Genomic DNA, 22,166 nt, shown 5'->3' with positions numbered 1-22,166 from the left:
ATTGTTAAAAAAACTCTTGGTAAACGAACACAAAAATAATGACAAAGGGCATCACTGAGACAAGAGTGGGGAGAGGCTTCTGCTGCAGCCAGAGACCATATTAGTTAGGCCACATTCACATGTCAATCTTCTCCATCAGTATTTGAAGTCCAAAACCAGGAATGTAACAAGCGCAAAAAGAGCAAGGGATTTTTTTATAAGGTAATTTATCAGAAAATGACTTATTGGGTTTCGTGACCTTTCAGAATAAGCCATCTTTTGTACGTACATGAGCAATAACACTATTTCTGGACATTATATGAACTGGATACTACAGTTTTCCTTTCTACAGACACTCTCTAGTTTTCAGTGGTATCTGAGCTAGATGAGGCCAGCTGAAGGATTCTTTCTCTCTGTGTAGCACATGTTCAGAAGTAGCAACTACAAGGAGGACATTGTACAACAATGTTGAGCAGTGTAGCTGCAAATCCAGCTCCAAGGTGAGAGAAACACTTGCTAGAAAGCGGCAGCGCACATGCTTGTCTCAGCTCCTCTTTCCCTTATAGGCAGGAAGGTGTCTGTCTTATCTTGAGAAGGAATGATTTTAGTATTTCACAGTGAACGATGAGTGGGAACCAATGGCTTATAAGCTGAGAGGTACACAAACTTCTTTAATAAGATTTATTACAAAGTTTCTCCTCTTTGCGTGTGCTGTTGCTTTTTGCAAAGTTTGTTGGAAACGCAGAGACCATTCAAAGTACTTTCTGCACGACACAGAGCAGAATACTCTCCCCTGGAAATTAAAAAAGTCTGAGAACTACTTTTCACAGGTCAGCCAAGTTGGATGGATTCATAAGCAAGTAGAGAAACACAGAATAAGGAAGGGCTTATTCACAATTTGAGTTTTTATAGTGTTTCTTTTCTGTGCATTTTTGCTACAGAAAAAGATGCAGCGTTTTTCAATACCAGGAAAATGAATGAGAGTTCTGAAATCCCATGCACATGCTCAATTTTTTCATAGTGTTTTTTTTTTTCCTTGCAGATTTGAACCATCAGAGCACTTTTTTTTTCTAATCTGCATCATGTGAATTCTTTAAGATTTTTTGCAGCATTTTTTTTAACCCTTTCAAATGGATAGGGAAAAAAAAGCAAGTAAGGCTAGTTTCACACTAGCGTTTTTGAGCGCAGCGACGGCATGCGCACGGCCGCCGCTAAGCCCCGCCGCGCCTCCGCCGGTAGCTCCGCCTACCGGCGCATGACGCTGCATGCGCCCTGCGTCCCGTATCTTTATCACTGGGGGCGCAGGCCGTGCGCAATATGCGTTTGGCGGCGCATGCGCCTTTTTGACGGTGCGCCGGCGCAACCAAACTGCAGCAGGTTGCGTTTGGCGCAGGTCGGCGCACCGTCAAAAGGACGCATGCGCCGCCAAATGCATACTGCGCACGGCCTGTGCCCCCAATGATAAAGATAGGGGACGCAGGGCACATGCAGCGTCATGCGCCGGTAGGCGGAGCTACCAGCGGAGGCGCGGCAGGGGCGGGGCTTAGCGGCGGCCGTGCGCAGGCCGTCGCTGCTCTCAAAAACGCTAGTGTGAAACTAGCCTTAAAAGCGTTTTCCTGCCATCACTTTTTTTTTTTCTGCAGAAAAATCTGCTGCAAATAGTCACTGTGTGAACATAGTCTAAAAAGATGCTAAAAAGCAGAGTTGAAAGGCTTCAGCACATAGTTTTAAAAGGCTAAAATACAGAGTTAATATATTCCGACACAGGAATATTGGCGCTGCATCTGGGGAAATGTTTAACTTCTCCTTGGCAGCATCGGTGAAAGTTACTGAAGCAAACATCCCTCATCACTGTTTACCAGCAGAACTTTCTATACAGTATATCAGATGGGGGAAGCCAAAGTCCAGCAGATCGGTCTCCATGATCTTGCATTCTTCCAGTACATATCAGGATTACAGCAGCACATCTGTCCCGTATGTGTGGATCATGTATGATATAGAATAATCCCCTGTATTCACTTTCTCGCTTCCATATGTGCGCATAGTAATTAATCCTGAACCCTGTATTCTCCCTCCAGAGATCCAGTCTCACCTGGGCATGCTGCGACACGGAGCGGGGGGCTTCAGCCTCTTCGTTGGCATAAAAGGCTCAAAAGAAGAACTCAAACTTCCTGCCGCAAACTACATTTACATTCCAGGCAACGACCTGCAGAAAATGTATGTACCAGCCCGGATTATCTCTGTATACCATGGGGCAAATATGAGGCATACTGTACATGTCAGCTGTCCCTCAAATAGGGGTGAGGAACATGAGAATTTTCACGAAAAAGGGCATTGCTGGCCATTTTAACGCATTCTTGGATGGAATGGGGTAGAACATCTGTGGTCAGGGAGTACCTCCAGAAAATGACTGTTCCTCTGTAGTTCATCCCCAAGAGTTTGACACAGTGAAATAGTAATGTTTTTCCCACCCTTTAATCTTTAGAGAGGCTAAATGTCTCATCGCTGGGATCTCCATTTTTGGACTCTTCAATAATCACTAGGACGGAGGTCTCAAGTCTTCTGTTCTACCTCATTGCAAAATCTCACTGAGGAGGCGTATGAAAGGAGTGACGGCTGAGTGTTCAGGCTGCCGTTCCATTCAATGTCTGTGGGATAGGGCAGAGTCAGACTGCCGTATAACTCGTGTGAGAATCGCATCACACTGCACGGACTGGCCCAGCACCTCTCCTGACCAGAGCAAGATAGCGTGATGGATTACTATGCAGCTGTCACGCTTAGGTCAGGAGCGCCAACAGCCAGTACGAGGTTTACCATGCGATTCGCGCACGAGAAATACGGCAGTGTGTCTCTGCCCTTATTCCGAGAATTGAGGCTGATGACATGTAGTAATCCGTTGAGTGATCAGTCATTTTTCATCTAGCGGATAAATGCCCATTGTGGAAAAACCCCTCTTTAAAGGGAACCTTTCCTCTGATTCATGCTGCACAAACCACAGGCAGCATGAATCCGAGCCTGGCTGTTCGATTGCAACCAAGTATAATATTTTTTTCTGAAAAGCTCTTGCATTTGAGAGAAAATATTCTTTACAGTTCTGGGTGGGGACCATAAGAGATGAGACTAGTCCAACGCCGATCCTGGCCAGCTCTTCCCAGCACTGCTGCAGATCAGTTTTTTCCCTACGTATACATGAACTGTATGTTCATTTTCTATGAGACTGTTAGAGCTATTTCAATCAGTCCCACAGATAATGAACGGAGCGGTAATTAAGGTAAGGCTTGCATCAACATCAGTCCAATAAAAGTCAATAGAGCGGTGGTCACACATGCAAATGGACTTGTGGGACCACCATGCTCAGGAACAGGGTTCGCTCTTTGCAAACACTTTTTCGTTATTAATATACAGCATATGATTCCTGTGTATCAGAACGTAGGGGCTCTCATATACTATGGTTGAGTAGATGTTATGATGCAGCCATTTACATGATAACTTTTATTACTTAATTGTGGTCACCACCAATTTACTCTTATCCTTTTTCCGTAGTTGTCAGGTTCTCCCGGATATAATTGGTATATTAGATTTGTTTTTACACTGTGGAGAACCATAACATTTGTCCTGACAGCTTTATTCATCGCTGACCGCTAGTTTCATTTGCTCCTCACAGTCATTGCCTTTGGGTTCATAGATCTTATAAACTCCGCTTGTCATCTTGTATATTCCATCACATCTCATCCATCAGTTTGTGTAATATCACCCAATGCTAATCCTATTAAATTAGATATTAAATCTAATTACCAGTAGATATACAGTGGGGAAAAAAAGTATTTAGTCAGTCAGAAATAGTGCAAGTTCCACCACTTAAAAAGATGAGAGGCGTCTGTAATTTACATCATAGGTAGACCTCAACTATGGGAGACAAACTGAGAAAAAAAAATCCAGAAAATCACATTGTCTGTTTTTTTTTTTTTCATTTTATTTGCATATTATGGTGGAAAATAAGTATTTGGTCAGAAACAAAATTTCATCTCAATACTTTGTGATATATCCTTTGTTGGCAATGACAGAGGTCAAACATTTTCTGTAAGTCTTCACAAGGTTGCCACACACTGTTGTTGGTATGTTGGCCCATTCCTCCATGCAGATCTCCTCTAGAGCAGTGATGTTTTTGGCTTTTCGCTTGGCAACACGGACTTTCAACTCCCTCCAAAGGTTTTCTATAGGGTTGAGATCTGGAGACTGGCTAGGCCACTCCAGGACCTTGAAATGCTTCTTACGAAGCCACTGCTTCGTTGCCCTGGCGGTGTGCTTTGGATCATTGTCATGTTGAAAGACCCAGCCACGTTTCATCTTCAATGCCCTTGCTGATGGAAGGAGGTTTGCACTCAAAATCTCACGATACATGGCCCCATTCATTCTTTCATGTACCCGGATCAGTCGTCCTGGCCCCTTTGCAGAGAAACAGCCCCAAAGCATGATGTTTCCACCACCATGCTTTACAGTAGGTATGGTGTTTGATGGATGCAACTCAGTATTCTTTTTCCTCCAAACACGACAAGTTGTGTTTCTACGAAACAGTTCCAGTTTGGTTTCATCAGACCATAGGACATTCTCCCAAAACTCCTCTGGATCATCCAAATGCTCTCTAGCAAACTTCAGACGGGCCCGGACATGTACAGGCTTAAGCAGTGGGACACGTCTGGCACTGCAGGATCTGAGTCCATGGTGGCGTAGTGTGTTACTTATGGTAGGCCTTGTTACATTGGTCCCAGCTCTCTGCAGTTCATTCACTAGGTCCCCCCGCGTGGTTCTGGGATTTTTGCTCACCGTTCTTGTGATCATTCTGACCCCACGGGGTGGGATTTTGCGTGGAGCACCAGATCGAGGGAGATTATCAGTGGTCTTTTATGTCTTCCATTTTCTAATTATTGCTCCCACAGTTGATTTCTTCACTCCAAGCTGGTTGGCTATTGCAGATTCAGTCTTCCCAGCCTGGTGCAGGGCTACTATTTTGTTTCTGGTGTCCTTTGACAGCTCTTTGGTCTTCACCATAGTTGAGTTTGGAGTCAGACTGTTTGAGGGTGTGCACAGGTGTCTTTTTATACTGATAACAAGTTTAAACAGGTGCCATTACTACAGGTAATGAGTGGAGGAAAGAGGAGACTCTTAAAGAAGAAGTTACAGGTCTGTGAGAGCCAGAAATCTTGATTGCTTGTTTCTGACCAAATACTTATTTTCCACCATAATATGCAAATAAAATGAAAAAAAAACAGACAATGTGATTTTCTGGATTTTTTTTTCGCAGTTTGTCTCCCATAGTTGAGGTCTACCTATGATGTAAATTACAGACACCTCTCATCTTTTTAAGTGGTGGAACTTGCACTATTGCTGACTGACTAAATACAAGTTCTCACCTATCCACAGACGATCGGTAAAAGAAAGGCAGTGCGCATGCTCACCTACAACTCCATTTATTTCATATGGGGCTATCGAGCACTGCCTTTGGCTTTTCGCGGCAGCCTCTTAGAGAATGAATCGAGCGTCCAACCAGCCACTTCGCTTTGGAACAGAGAGAAAAGTTCTCGATTTTTCACAACTAGTTTTGGTCCCAGTTACTTGGACCCCCCCACAATCAGCAATCCAATGACTGCGACCCTCATCAATCCCAGAAGTGCTAAGTCCTGTACGAATGAGGTAGTAGTGCTCATATGTGGACAAGCACTCGCTAAATCTTCATTCACACAGAAAACACGGACTCCATTTCTTGTGATCAGTGCCAGCCCCATTGGTTGGACCAATACTAATCATAAATGTATGATCTATCCTACATACCTAGTGGTACTGCAGATTATTATCGCGCTCTTTGTGTCTACTTGTCCTAATTCATGAAATATATTCAATTCCTGCACAGAGAGAAAAAATACTCTTCTGCTTCTGTTGATGATGCTCCACAGCACCTTCCAATGTTATATGTCTCCTCCCCGTCTGCTAAAGACCCAACCCACGAGGAGCGCTGTCCAGGTAGGTTCCTAGAGAGGCTTATGAGATTAATGTATTATCTGTATATTTGTCTTCTACAATAAATTCACCCCATACATGAGGTCTAGGAGATGGTCCCCAATTATTACTGCAACATGCGGCAACTTATCGTCACTCTCTGCACACATTTCTGTCCTAGCCCTTATTGTACAGAAATTTAAGGGGTCTGGTCTGGGCTTTGAACTTATTTAAGAAGCCTGTAGTCACTTCTTTGGTCTGGGATTTATAGGTTCGTATGTAGGTGATATGGGGTTTGTATTTTATAAAGTGTTTGCCTGTCAGGAGTCTTTTTTTTCTTTTTTTGTATGAACCTGGTGGGTTAGTAACTGAGGTATTTGATAGGTGCCTCTCCATTACTAAACCCTGGGCTTACATCAACCCCAAAAACTATTACCCTGATTGCCACAGCACCAGGACAATAAGGAAGAGCCCGAGGCTAAGCGCCAGAATTGACACATCTAATGGATGCACAATGTCTGGGGCGGCTGAGGGCTGATCTTATTATGCTGGGAAGGGGCCAATATCCAGCAAAGGCAAAGTAGACACCTGCGGGTTGATATAAATAGGCTGAGAAGGTCCATGGATATTTCCTTTCCCAGCATAATAAGACCAGCTCACAGCTGTCTGTTTTCCCTTGGCTGGTTATTAAAATAGGATCGTCCTCATGTAACTTATTTTACACTGTACCTACACTAGTCAGAGCACAATGGCGGCGGCGCCACCCGTGATACAGCATTTATACAGGCCGGGTCACGTGTTGCGCCGGCCAATCACAGCAATGCTAATACTTGGCTTGGCTGTGATGACTCTTGAAATGCCCACAGCCTAAAAGCCTGCTGATTGGCTGCACTGCAGTCTTTCAACAGACTTTATTTGACACTAAACCCGAACAGTAAAATGGACTTACTGGAAAAAGTCTGTGTTCAGAGTTCGGTACTGGACACTAGGTGTCCTTTATAAACCCCGAACTTTACAGTTCAGGTTTGTTCATCCCTGGTCTCTAATTATTTTGAGTAAGCAAAACCGTTGGCACAACTCTGTAATAGTGGTGCACAAGTAGGATCCCAACCGTAACCTTCTATAAATTAAATTGGCACGCACGAATAGAATCCAATGCAAAGATTGTGATTTAATAAAGAACAGGACAAACGGTGGACACCGTGTCTTTGCTGGCATCCGCACACGGGAACGAGAGACGGCCCCATATTGCCTCCTCACTATTTAATGACTTCATTGCCCTAGCACTAAGAGCTCACAGTACATCATATGGTACATTAATGAAGGTCGCACAGACCGAAACGTCAATACTGTATGTACTGTTCTTTATTAAATCACAATCTTTGCATTGGATTCTATTCATGTGTGCCAAGTTAATCTAATTATTTTGAGGACTGGTTTGGGGTATCTGTGGCGCCCCCAGGGGTATGGTCGCCACAGTGGCTTTGCCTTCCTCCAGGGGAGGGTAATGCCAGGCTTGGAGGCAATTATGGGTCTCTCTCGCAGTCAATCCATACATGCAACACAGTTCCACTCCAGGCCAGCAGGGGAAACTCTGGACCGGGATTAAGGGGAGGAGTGCTCTCTGAGGGTCAAGAGGAAGGGGTGGTTAGTTAGTTAGTCTGCGGAGGGTGAAGTGTGCAGATGTGTGGAAGGAGTGCTGAGATAGAGCTGAGAGGAAGAGCTCATCTCTGGAGAGAGCGCATGAACTGGAGCCTGGTCTCCACGGTTGTACGGATACTAATGGTCCTGCAACAGACACCAGAGGAGTAGGAGGCTGTAAATGCCCTACTCCCATCTAAGACTTGAGGGCACAACAGCAGCTTGGATAGTGAACTCAGTACTGGGAGTACTTCATTCGAGTAAGCGCTAGTAAGGAGACTGCACAACTCATCTGCTGAGAGAGAATCCCTGAATTGCTTTCAGGCTAGCCTGCTCCGGTACCATCTGTAATCAGGACCTGGACTGCAGTTATCAAGTAAAGGTACAGAAATTGCACCCTGCTGTGTCTTGTCTGCTTCCTACCTTTCCGGCACTGCTACATCCCCGTGCCAACCACATCTACACTGCCCTGGGACTACAGCTTCACCTGTGGGGATCTTTTACATCTTTGCTGCACCATACCATCAGTCCCAGAGGATCTGCATGCAGCGTCGGCTTAACACCTCCCTTGCCGAGCACCACAGGTGGCGTCACGAACTATTCATTCAAACCATTACATTCCCCCATTACTTGGGCGCCCAGGGCCACGGACCGGGTCCCCGCTGCTGTGACACATCCCGCTGATACCGGCCCTGTACCGAGTGCCCCACAGCCCTGGGAGGGCGACCCATATCTAGTCATTTTGAGGTCTGGGGTCACAATTCCTATTTCTTTGGTGTCTTTTTTTAGTCTAGGATATTTCTTTAGTGTAGGGTATAGTTTGGGGACAGTAGTACTTGTTTTGGGGGTTGGATTCTATTTTCTCTAAATTTGATTTCACTTTAGAATAGAAAACTATGAACACATTGTATAAGGGGCATAGGCTATGTAAATGTATGGTCATATAGTACAAATTGCTGTCCACACTTATCACACTAAATATCCCTTTTGCAATAGTTTGATTTGGACTTGATTAATAAAAAATGAACTTTTATGAGACGGAGAGCAAAGGGCAATCGGATAATCAGTGACTGGCTCACTCTGCACCTTCAGGGTAACTGGGTGTTTGATGTTCCACCTAAGATATGGCTTATCGTCTACTTTATTATTTTATACACTGAATACCTGATAAACATCTGAAAATGGACCACGCCATCCATTGTACAAATAATCGACACAATGGCAATACAGTCATGGCTCTCGTGCCTTTCTGACTTTTCTACTGCAATAACCCTTATAGAGTAAAACCTAGTATAATGCTACCCTCTGCAGGTACATATGATGGTCTAATCAGCGGCCATATGGCGGCACAGATAGACCATCCTATAGATCAGGTCTGCATGGAGAGATGATGTCGTTGTGTCTCATTGACGTGTATAAAAATAGGAAATTTACCTGAAAAATTATTATTTGCAACATGTGAAGTTCGGAATGGAAAAACTTTTTAGTTACATTTCTGTACTTCTAAAAATCACCTTCCAGGAAAATCCACTCTGACCGCGCTGACTTTCACACCATATGAGTGGTTTGAGGAGTGGAAGAATAATAAGGTGCAAAAACGTGGACAAGACTATGAGGGGGTAAAGAACGCATTTGCTGAGTCCATGTTGGAAACCGTCATACAGCTCTTCCCTCAAATTAAAGACCAGGTGAGTGGAACAACAGCAGAAGCAAGAGCAACAGGACCGGGGACAAGGTACTGAGAAAGACGGAAATGGGGCAAGGAAAAAGTGGGTCCTAGAAGGAACACGATGTGTGGATACAAGGAGAATGAGCCAGGGTGAGTTGGGTGAAGCGAGTTACCTGCTGTATTTAGAAGTCTCCTGCTTATAGACACAGGCCCCGATTCATTAAACTGTTTATGCCAAAAAACTGGCATAAAGCACATTGTCGTTCAAATTTTTGTGCAAGGTGAAGAAGCACAAACATTTTGCAAGTTATGGCATTTTTCACGCAAGTTTCAAGCAGCTCTGACAAAATTGGCAGAACTTGGGAGGAGGTGAGGCTGCCTCCGCCTGTCAATATTTTCAACAGTGGCAGCGGTTTTTTATTGCCAGGAATGTTATTCCAGTCTTTGACCATCGGGTGCACACCATTGATAAAATACGCCAAATTCATTTAAGGGGTTGTCCAGCCTTAGGGTAGAGTCACTCTACTGTATGTGACTGCAGACTTGTGAATCTGCACTGCGAGGGCTCTCCGCTGCTGATAGCTGACGGTCATGTGACCGCTGGGATGTGATTTGCATACATGTGGTCATGTGCCCACTAGATGTGCGCATCCTTGATAGTTGCAAGTGTATTGATTGAGGCCGGACAAGTCTAGTCGGAATGTGGCCGAAGCTTAAGTATGCAAATCTCATACTAGCGGTCATATGACTGCCCGCTCTTGGCGCCAGTGAATCCTCAGTTTACAGTGCAAGTCCGCAGTCATAATGACTGCTTGTACCCTAAGGCCGGACAACACCTTTGACTGGTGTGAGGCCTCTCAATGAATTTTGTGCATCTTATTCCTGCAGGCCCCCCATTAAAATTGGTGCATGATTTGTTATGTTCAGGTGTCCCACTCCGGAGAACCCCAGCATTCAGCTGTGATTGGTTAGGGAGGATGGTGGTGTCTAATCCCCTGCAGCGCCACCACAGGAGAAATTAAACCTTGCACAGTGCTTATTAAACTGTGCACTATAGGACATGTCGGGTTCTCCAGAGCAGGGCGCCTTTTTGTAGTTTATCCTGCTAATAGTCCCTTAACCCGGAAGACCTTTTTTAAATCGCTAAAAGCCTATTTCCAAATATTATTTTTCCTCTATAACAGAAGGCTGCTTATATTCTTATTTTTATCCCGACGTTCTAACTTTCTTCTTGGACATACCACGGTGAGTCGGCCACATGCCAGGCAGCTAGTAAGGCAGAAAGGCTTTAGTTTAGTATCTCATTTGGGGCTAGATTTCTGCCTCTAGTGTCCACCTCATATAGTTTTAGGGACCTCCATCATTATCAGAAAGCTTTTCACCCCATTACAATATAACAGGCGGAGATCTGATAATTCCTTGACGCCCTCATACAATTTTCTTCCTTCTGTAGATTGACTGCTATACGAGCGGATCCCCTCTCACAAATCAACATTACCTCGGATCCCCGCGAGGAGAGTTTTATGGAGCCGACCACAATATGGTCAGGATGAGCCCTGAGACCGCGATCGCCATCAGACCCCAAACTCCCATCAAGGGCCTTTACTTGACAGGTGAGATGTGGTGTAATGTTAACTACTGTATGATTAGAAACGCACAATAAGGACTAAAAAAAAATAGAAAATCCTGTGCAAATTTTATTACTCATGTCCATGTAAATACACAGGATTTTTATTCCCACAGCGTGCGGATGAGATTTGATGATTTCAATCCCTTTGTTGCTACTTTTTAATACCTAGAATATTTGCTATATATGAACATACACATAAGTCTTAGACATACTTTTCCTACTTTTAAAGCCATCTATACACATTAGATGGCTGTTGGACATGTGATGCTTGGGTCGATCGATTGCCCAACAGCCATCTTGCCAGTCTCTCCCCCATACACAGAAGCGCTCATTCAGTGTTTTAGGAGAGAGCCGCTGACAGACATCTCTGTAGGTGCCTTCTTTCTGGGAAAACAAAGGGATCGGCAGTCCAAAATCAGAAATATTCAGTCAGCTGGCTGTATAAATCGGACAGAGATCGTAATGCAGAGCACGGACTGGCCGGCGGTCTCCAAACCACAGTGTAACAGCTGCATAGAAATACATGTCCGATGTCTGTCCGATTAATACGGGTGTCTGGGAGCGCCCTTAAGCCCCCGTTACACATAGCGATATCGCTAGCAATATCGCTGTTACGTCACCGATTTTGACGCAGCAGCGATATTGTTAGCGATATCGCTATGTCTGATACTTACCTCCGACTGGCTCCCCCGCTGCTCATCGCTGGTCGCACGAGAACGTCCTGGATCATTTCTCGTCGGGCGCTTCCTGATGGGCTTCCTGTGGCGCCGACGAGCGATGCGTGGACGCGGGCGGGAGGACGTCAGGATCGCCGCGTCTGACAGGTAAGTAACGACCCCTGCTATGTCGCTGGTGAGATCTGCCTGTGTGGCAGCTCACTAGCGACCACTTAGCGATGCACCAGCGATCCATATCATTGTCGGGATCGCTGGTGCATCGCTAAGTGTAACGGTACCCTTAGACAGAGGGTTATAAACAAACAATATTGTGGTAGATCAGCTCACTCAGCTGATACGAAGATAGTCACAGGAACACTGCGGCTTTAAGGATGTACTTCTCCGCCCATGTTACTAATCACATGACCGTGACATCACACAAGTCCTGTTAGTACAAGGCGGTGCCGGCTCTGCAGGTGGAGATAAGGTGGACACCCTCCCACCCACTCTATGGATGTCCACATAAAAAACAGCCCATTATGCAACTTAGCTTAAACCTCACAGCGTAGTGTGCTGGAGGAAAATACTCTGGGTTTTACATCATTGACGCCATTAAGCGTAGTGACACATATCTCGCCTCCAGTACTTTTACCAGTGACTTTGCTTGCAATACTCCTGAAAATGTGCAGCTGTAGCAGTACACATGGCTCGGCAGGGTGGCCCAGCTTCTTGACTTCAAAGAAGAATTTCACATCCCCACCAACTAGCTAGTACAGGAAGACCCCCCCCACCCCGCCCCCATGGATCCAAACCATGCGGATTAACTGCTTTGTTTAGACAGCTTAGATTTCATAAGGCAAATATGGACTTACCGCAGGTCTTGGCTACACAACGGTTACACGTTCGAGATCCGTTCAACGGACCAAACACCTTCCAGAGTCTCGATTCGTTTTAGCACCACCGAGTGGGGAGATACGTAGAATGGCTAGTAGGAGCTAGGTAGCAAAGCTGTGTTTGGACTCCAGGCGTAGCAGAGGCCCGGCCAGATCCAATGGCATCAAAACCGCCTCCCTCGGACCGTCCATTAAAGAGTTATGACCCATCTTACGTTTTGGAGTTTTTGGCTGCTAGACGCAAGGGAAGGGTGTTTAGGTTCAGCCCAGAGGGCAGGAGGGAAGTGACCCAAAGGAGATAAAGGCTAGTGTAAGGCCATGTGATCTCTCTCTGTTATGCTTGTGGTTCACTTCGAAAATGAGGGCCACGTCGAGTAATGGGATGTGAAGGACCTAGGAACCAGCTGGCTGCCCATGATCCCTGTGGCCCAACACACACGGTCAAACATCAACCTGGTAATTGATATGTTCCATCTGCTTATATTTTTTGTACTACCCCGTTTGTATTTGCATAGCTGACCGTTGTATATGTATCATCATTGTGTTTATATTGTATTGTCTAGTGTGCCCTTAAGGCAATTCTATATATTTAATTTATCCTCTGGGCTGCTCTTCTATCTCGATCCATGAAGCCTCACGTCTGTGTACTCAGTTTATCTTTCCATGCTACCGGGGCTGTTTTCTTGTCCAATATAATATCGATAACAAGCTTATATCTAATGAGGAACTGGTAGAAATGCTACCGGGCTGGAAGCGCTCTGTTTGACTGGTGCTAGTGAAAGGGGCCTGTCAGGGTTGTGAGCGAGTGTGGTGCCACATCAGTGATTGTGTGGGCCACATTCTCGCTCCCCGTGTCTCCATGGGCCTGTGTGGATAGGGGCTGTCTGTGTAAAACTATATAAATATACATTCTAATTAGAGACGAGCAAAAAAGTTAGTTTGATAGTTTTTGCTGTATGGAAATATACAGTAATCATGTTCTCCAAATGTCTAGTAGAAATGCCATGTAAAATATATCATAGCAGCACAACATGCACTTGTCAGTCACTGATAGAGTGAGGGGCAGCAGAAGACGTCATTTCCCAAAATCATCGAACAAACGAGTAAGTCCCATATTATAGATTATTGCCACAAAAAAGTGATCTATAGTCCCTCTGTCTCGACTCTGTCAGGTGTCCAGGGACCAGGAGGCCTTCCCTTCTCTAACACTAGAGACTAGCCTGTCACTAACACTGTCAATAGCTCGCCCTGTTCCCTGGGTTACTTCTCATGGTGAAGAGGCTGGGGCCACGTACTTTGCCTTAGCGCCTGAATTCTCCCTCAGTCTGTACACTTCCCCTACCCAAGGATGAGTGGAGTAGTATAGTACCATAATACACCAACCAGACTAACAAGGAAATAAGAACAGGGGTAACTTAAAATACCAAACATACAAATATACTCACACATATAACAGAGGAAGTGGAGGATGGGGTTAAACCAAAGTAGGAGAAGAAAGGGAATTATCACACACTCAAAATCTAGCAACAGTCACAGATAAATCCACCAACTTGCTACTCCAATAATAACCACCAACAACCTCTAGCCATGAAGCATGAAGCTCTCTCTGACAATGAGTGCTAGCCAGGGCCAAGATTATATAGGAGATGGGAGTGGCTAACAGTGCCCAGCTGAGGGCCTCAACACTCCAGGAGCTCTCAGATTAACCCCATGCACTGCCAAAATAACCATTTAACCTCTTCCCGACCGCCCACAGTAGATAAACGTTGGCGCTTGCTGGGCTTTGTGCAGCGCCGACGTTTATCTACTGTCGGCGGTTTTGTGCCCCCCGGGACCCCCACATACCTTACAACGCGGGGATCCCGGTGCGCAATGCATGCTGGGACCCCCGACGTCATCGAGACCTGATTGGTTCAGGTCCTGATGACGTCAGCGTCACAGCAGCCAATGGGAGCGATCGCTGGGAAAGCTGCTTGTTTCCCGGCGATCTCACTCATTGTAACGCGGCTTCTCCTCTGATCTAACACTGACAGCTGATCAGAGGTGAAGCAGCGTTACTGTGTGACTAGATCGCTGCCTGGCACAGCTGACCGCTGCCTGGCACAGCTGTGCCAGGCAGCGATCTTGTCACATAGTAACGCTGCTTCACCTCTGATCATCTGTCAGTGTGAGATCAGAGGAGAAGTGGCGTTACTATGAGTCAGATCGCAGGGCAGCGATCTTGTCACAAAAATAAAAAAAGTAAAGGAAAAAAAAAAGCAGGTACACAGGTTAGGGCTAGGGTTAGGCTGTGTGCACACGCTGCGGATTAGGTGCGGATTCATCCGCTCGGATTTTGTAAAAGCCGCATGTGAAATCGCAGGTCAAAAGACCTGCGGTTTTACCTGCGGATTGCTCTGCGGTTTTTCATCTCCTCAATGGAGGAGATGGCAAACCGCAGTGGAATCCGCAGAAAGAATTGACATGTCAATTCTTTTTGCGGATTGAAAACCAGATTGAAAACCGCAGATAATCCGCGTGGAAAATTCTGCACCGTCTGCACTGCGGTTTTTGATTCCCATAGGGAATCATGGTACTGTACACCGCAGCAGAAACTGCTGCGGGTCCGCAGCGGCCAAAACCGCTGCGGAACCGCAGCAAAATCCGCAGCGTGTGCACACAGCCTCAGGGTTAGGGTTAGGGCTAGGGTTAGGGCTAGGGCTGGGATTAAGGTTATGGGTGTGTTGGTGTTAGGTTTGTGGTTAGGGTTATGGTTAGGGCTGAGATTAGGGTTAGGGGTGTGTTGGGGTTAGGGTTGGAATTAGAATTGGGGGTTTCCACTGTTTAGGTACATCAGGGGCTCTGTAAATGCAATATGACGCCCGCAGACCATTCCATCAAAGTCTGCATTTCAGAACGTCACTACTTCCCTTCCGAGCCCTGACATGTGCCCAAACAGTAGTTTTCTCCCACATATGGGGTGCCAGCGTACTCAGGACAAATTGGACAACAACTCTTAGGGTCCAATTTCTCCTGTTACCCTTGTGAAAATAAAAATTGGGGGCTAAAAGATCATTTTTGTGGAAAAAAAATGATTTTTTTATTTTCACGCCTCTACATTATAAACTTTACTGAAACACTTGGGGGTTCAAAGTGCTCACCACACATCTAGATAAGTCCCTTGGGGGGGGGTCTAATTTCCAAAATGGGGTCACTTGTGGGGGGTTTCCACTGTTTAGGTACATCAGGGGCTCTCCAAATGCGACATGGCATCCGATCTCAATTCCAGCCAATTCTGCATTGAAAAAAGTCAAACGGCACTCCTTCCGTTCTGATCTCTTCCGTGTGCTCAAACAGTGGTTTAGCCCCACATACGGGATATTGGCGTATTCGGGAGAAATTGCACAAAAAAATTTGTGGTTCATTTTCTCTTTTTACACTTGTGAAAATAAAAAAAAAAATGGTTTTGAAGTAAAATGTTTGTGAAAAAAAGTTAAATGTTTATTTTTTCCTTCCATATTCCATTCATTCATGTGAAGCACCTGAAGGGTTAATTAACTTCTTGAATGTGGTTTTGAGTACATTGAGAGGTGCAGTTTTTAGAATGGTGTCACTTTTGGGTATTTTCTGTCATATTGACCCCCCAAACTCACTTCAAATGTGAGGTGGTCCCTAAAAAAAAATGGTGTTGCAAATTTTGTTGTAAAAATGAGAAATCGCTGGTCAACTTTTAACCCTTATAACTTACTAAAAAAAAAAAAATTATGTTTCCAAAATTTTGAAGATGTAAAGTAGACATGTGGGAAATGTTATTTATTAACTATTTTGTGCGATATCACTCTCTGATTTAAGGGCATAAAAATTAAAAGTTTGAAAATTGCAAAATTTTCTAAATTTTTGCCAAATTTTGATTTTTTTAACAAATAAGCGCAGATCATATCTAAAAATTTTTACCACCATCATGAAGTACAATATGTCATGAGAAAACAATGTCAGAATCATTAGGATCCGTTGAAGCGTTCTAGAGTTATGACCTCATAAAGTGACACTGGTCAGAATTGAAAAAATTGGCCCGGTCACGAAGGCAAAAACAGGCTCGGGTGCGAAGGGGTTAATATGAAGTTGGAATGCTTCTAATCAGTGCAGGAATAGGAGAGATCAGACACTGCAGTTCTCTGGCTCCTCTGTCGTGGTAAACTGTGACACCCTCATTTCAATTCAGACTTTATTAACTTATATTTAATATTTATATTTAGTAAGTGAAGTCACATTGAGCAATTGCACACTACATTTATAATAGAATTCTATGACTTTTGGATAATTGATGGTTTAAAGAGGTTGTCCACTATCTTTTGAATGATGACTGTGACGAATGGAAGCGGAGGCAGAGATGGTGAAGTTCACATTCATTCTTATTTTTTAAGTGGAACCTCAGGACCACGGTCCGGGGGGCTCCGAAGGGGGCGTGACTAGTGAGCCCCGGGTACCCGTAGTAAAGCCTCTCAGGCAGGGCCAGAATGGAATACTCGGAGGACACAGGTGCTACCTCCAGTTAGACCCCCGAACACATGGTAGCTGTCCCAGCGGGACCAAAAGGGATAACAAAAGCTACAGCAGAGTCCGAAATGCGCTGGGTCCTGAATCCGGTTAGTTGGTAAGGAGTCGGTTCCAGTGACCTTCACACAGTCCTTGGACTCGGATGGCTGTAGGCGGAACGGGATGGCTTAGGCCCAGATGGTTGCTGATATAACCAGGTAACACAGGATACTGATATGCTGTGGAAACGGAGAGCATTAGACAATGCAAAGAGACTGCAGATGCAGCGCAGACAGGTTAGCATGAGAACCGGATGTAGCAATGATAGATACTCGTTGCTCCGGTGTTCTCCCTATGGAGTAGAGGCCAGAAATAGCAGCCAGTGCGCTGCCATTGGTTGATTGCATTTTTTGAATAATGCACGCCGCCCCTTTAAGAAGGCAAGAGAGCTGGCGGGCGTGCCCTAATAGTCTTAGCTACAGATCTCCTCACAGGACGCCGGGAGGAGGAGGCAGGAGGGAGGACAGAACGCTGAGCAGCAGCATGAGAGGCTCGAGGTGAGTGCCCAAAACGGAGAGCAGTGGCAGGCCTGGACGCAGCGCCAGGACGGGGACCAGGTGTAACAGCGGCAGACCTGGGCGCAGCGCCAGGACGGGGACTGGGTGTAACAATGACCTTATCCATGATAGGTCATCAATGTCTGATTGACCCAGGGTCCTACACTGCCACCCACTTGTGGAGCTGGCTGTCTACTTGTAATGTCCGCCACAGAGTAATACACATCTGCCTCCTGCTGATTTGAATAGGAGGTGGATACACTTCCTTGGCCACTAAAATGGAGCAGGTCAGCAAGTTAGTATTTCCAGCTGCTGATTGGCGGGTGTGTCAGACCGCAGGCCGATCAGACATTGATGACCTATCCCAAGGTCAGTGGACAAAGTAGTGGACAACCTCTTTAAGTCTTTGTGAAAGGCTTCATTCAGACGGCCATTTTTTTTGTACAAGTGTCATTAATGTTTTTCACAGATGATTGTTGTTGGAGACCCCAGCACACAGGGTGGAACTATGAAACAGCCGGGTATGTCAGGAGCCATGTTGGGACAGCAACGTAGAACAGGGTAGCAGGAATTGGTAGTGGCAAGGACAGCAACTACCTGAATACTCAGGCGGTGTACTGCTTCCTGAGCCTACAAGGCTTTCAAGTGTGAACTCAGAGGCGCATGCTGGATTCCCATTAACTTGACGTACCGAGGTGGGGATGGAACCTGACGCTGGAGCTTGGACAGGTAAGTAACTGATACATTCATTATGTCTGTATAATACCAGACAAGTCTCAGGATACTGCTCTAAATTAAAATAAAATTATTTGAGAGAAAATATTTATATTTATTTACCTATATGATGGCATAGAACAAGCTCATGATTCCTTATTCTATTAAACAAAGTATAATCTCTTCCACCTTCTTAGGTCAAGATCTCTTTGTGTGTGGATTTGCCGGGGCTTTAAGTGCAGCGGTACTGTGCGCCTCTGAAATCTTAGGACGTAACCTGTTTATTGACCTTCTGAGACTGCGACGACAAATCCTGCAAAACAAGGTCAAAAAGGCTGAGTAATCGTCAGGCCCTTGAATACTCCAAACTTGCTGGGAAAATAAGAAGCATTAAAAATAGACCTTGAAGACGAAATTGAACCAGTTGACAACAGAATGTAGGCTTGTCCACTGTCATAGTCTGGGAGTTGTGGTGCCTGTGCTGTGGTCGACCTGGATCATTATCTGTACTGTACTTCCATATTAAACCTGCACTGCCCTGATCCTGGGGACTTACTGAAAATCCAAAAGGACGGCATAACCTACAATATGTAGACAGATGCTACATAAAAGTGCCATTCACAAACTATTACAATTCCTAGTTTTTGGCTCCACAGTCTGACAATATTGATTGAATTCCTCAGCATTAAGCAGGTTAATGACAAGAACCAACGCACTTTAGGAAAAATACACTTCACATGACGCTTTGTGTTTGGGGTCTTACTCTAAAGACCCGATCAGCCCCCATTAGATGACCGTACAGAACACATTTAGTTTTATGAGAGTACACAGAGACTTGTTTGCTCTCCCAAAATATCTATTTAGTACAGCCTCTGCATAAATAACCTGCATATACTTTTTCTTTTTATAAAGCATATTTTTTTTTCCATAAATTAGAAATAAGAATCGTCTTATCATCCTCCTGTCTTCTATACTAATCATTCACTTTTAATTCACTGCTATTATTTGTCCAAAGGAAAAAAGTGATGAGACAGATTATCAGCTTGATGAGAGATCATGTTACAGCTGCTGCCCATAGAAGTCTATGGGAGTGGCTGAGAGATGAGCTGTGGCGAAAAAAGCAAAGTTACAATGGGACCTTGTTGCTACTTTAAATAAATGTTTAAGGCCTGGAATTACACTTTAAAACTCTATTTTTTTAGTCCTCTGTTAGTACCCCTGTAAATATGAGAAAGTTGACACTTGAAAATAGTTTTTTTTTTTTTGGGGGGGGAGTGATGTACTTGCAGTATCACTCTCCAGTGTGAACAGTGTCAGACTCCCTCTATTTACAAAGGGATGTTCAGTTGTCAATTTATTCATACAGTTCCAGGAGGAATAACAAGGATTAGTGTGAGGGAACAAACAGGGAAAAGTGCACGTCACAAAGATAACTGCAAAAAAAACGTATCATGATTGACCTTTTAAAGGGAAGAAAATGAAAACTTATGTGAAGAGTATACCTCACGATAAAACAATCAAGCAATATGTTATCTGTACAGGAGATATCCTATCCCGCAGCCCGGTCCCCACATAGTACATGGCCATGTGCATAGCAGCATTTAGTGTTCGGGATCATACCTATGCAGAAAAACACTGACAGTCCCCAGGTGCTATGCACCCGCCCCAACGCGCGTTTCGGTCCTACCTTCGGAAAAGTAGGAAAAGTGCCATCAGTGCATTCCGGCCACGGTGTCATGCACTGGAAGTGATACCGCCCCGGACCCGGATATCAAACTTATGAATACATATTTGACTCTCTAAAATACTCTATAACAGCTCTAATCCGGTCAGAGCGGGCGTACATTATAGGCGGAGGTGTTACTTGAAGTTCCTGGGCCCCGATGGACAATCTAATGCATCCCAGCTATCGTGTCATTCATAGTACTACTATGGGACAAGGAACATTTTGGACCATGATTCTAGTGCCTAATTATTTTTTTTTTTAATTTGTTTGTTTTTGGGTTTTTCTTCTGAGCATTGAAATGTGAGATTTGTCTTGTGATTTTTTTGGGGGGGTAATATGAGCACAATACAAAGCTCTAGTTGTAATAAGTTAGGTATATTTATGGACCTTATAAACAGTCATGAAAAATGGAAGAGGAAAGATAAATCCAGCGTGTAATCCAATAAAATCAATTCTTTTATTCAAGACATATTAAAATGTATAAATATACACAACCTCAGAGCATAACTGAGGAAAAATGTGGAACGTGTAGGGCTTGTGCTAATTTGATCAAAAGGAAAACATTCCTTAATCATGGTGGAACGAGGGAATATGAAATTCGTAAGACACTAAATTGTTCATTGAAAGGGGTAATCTACCATGCGGTATGTCCATGCCAGAAAGTGTATGTAGGTCTCACTACAAGACAACTGAAAATTAGAACGAGGGAACATGGAAGAGACATTGAAAAGGCAATTTCAATTGATGATGTGAGCACCTTAAAAACCTTGCCTAGGCACTTTAAGATCTTTCATAATAGCAATCCCTCAGGACTTAAGGGCAAAACTATAGATCAAATTATTTTGGGAGAAAGAGGAGGTGACCTTGGTAAGGTTTTGGCACAATTACAGAGTAAATGGATTTTTAGGTTAGGACTCTGGTACCTCAAGGTCTATATGAGAATTTGGGTTTTAGTGCTTTCCTGTAATTGTATTTATTTCTTGGATCTTTTTAAATATAACTTTCTTGTGATTAACATGGTTTTAAAATTTTGTTTCTCTTTTTTTAATAAAAAAATTTTTTATCATTTTTTTTTTTTTTAGATTTTTCAAGTATGGATTGGTGCCTTTATCTACTCCATTCAAAATACAAAAAAATACAAATATACATATCATAGAGAACCTATAACTTATAATGAAATACATTCATTAGACTCATTATGACAACTTAGGAAAGCGCACTTAAGGAAAAAAAAGCTTTTTCAAGTGTGGGTTAATGAACAACTTCTGATGAAGGGGGAAAAAATTTTCGGATTCATCATTCAATCATATTGCAAAATAAGGTCTTGTCGTTTATTTAAACCAAAGGGCACTCTTTCACCATGTCCTGGGACATGGTGAAACTGACTTCTCCATTCGCCATGAGAAGTGGAATTCCCCTGTTGAGTCCGTCTTTTGGATTTCCAAGTGCGGAAAGTTTTCCAGGAATAAACTTGGTTAAGTTCATAATCTTTTTTTGTCCCTCTGGAACTTAGTGCGTTTAATATCCGCAATTTTGTTTTCCAGTTTCAATAGATAATTTTCCATTCTATGTCCAAATTTAAATAATAATAGAATGACACACTGGCGCTAGTCCACTTGGCCCGGAAGGAAAAAAATGGGGTGTTCCCAGATGCTGCTGGTGATTGACAGGTTCTGTGCTAATACCTGCTAAAAAGAGACAAGCTTAAAATAAATGTTACACCGCGCTATACTGGGAAAGACAAGGGTTAATATTGGACTACTCACTTGTTAATGTATAGAAAAAACAAGATGTCCTGGCGGCTGGTTGCCTGGTCTTGGAAATATGGATGGTTGTTAGTGTATAGGAAAAACGTAATGTCCTTAAGGCTGATCGCTTTGTCTTGAAAAATGTAAGTAGTTATTAATGAATCCGACCATGAGTGCATCCAACCTTGGAACTGTTACTGGGATATTGGCTGTCACATGTCCCCTAATCCTGGTTTAAATATAATTACTTGCCAAATGCTAGTGGCTGAATAGCCTTAGATAAATCAAGAGCACCTGGTACTAGACTGTTATATGCAGAGGCAGACCTGTGACATAGATGAGGGTTAGAGGAGGCTTGTGCTCGCTGGTATAGTGCAGGAAGGGGTGGCACTTACTTGGAAGCTGGTGATCGGTGGTGCAGTCAAGCGTGCTAGATGGGGCGGG

The 22,166-nt window shown here is 44.2% G+C and overlaps 1 protein-coding gene across 1 annotated transcript in view; it reads left to right on the top strand.

The window, feature by feature from the left end:
• RETSAT (retinol saturase) overlaps positions 1 to 21,043 on the top strand; it is a 37,242-nt gene extending 16,199 nt beyond the window's left edge. The window contains exons 7-11 of the mRNA XM_073588609.1: positions 2,058 to 2,196; positions 5,888 to 5,997; positions 9,136 to 9,302; positions 10,737 to 10,896; positions 18,446 to 21,043. Of these exons, the coding sequence (XP_073444710.1) occupies positions 2,058 to 2,196; positions 5,888 to 5,997; positions 9,136 to 9,302; positions 10,737 to 10,896; positions 18,446 to 18,591 (722 nt within the window). The 3' untranslated portion in view covers positions 18,592 to 21,043. The remainder of the gene's footprint in view (positions 1 to 2,057; positions 2,197 to 5,887; positions 5,998 to 9,135; positions 9,303 to 10,736; positions 10,897 to 18,445) is intronic.
• Positions 21,044 to 22,166: the final 1,123 nt, after the last annotated feature.

The sequence above is a fragment of the Dendrobates tinctorius genome, unplaced genomic scaffold (genome assembly GCF_039654945.1).
Source record: "Dendrobates tinctorius isolate UK_male_01 unplaced genomic scaffold, ASM3965494v1 ptg000104l, whole genome shotgun sequence".
NCBI lineage: Eukaryota > Metazoa > Chordata > Amphibia > Anura > Dendrobatidae > Dendrobates > Dendrobates tinctorius.
This window is presented reverse-complemented; position numbering and strand designations above follow the sequence as displayed.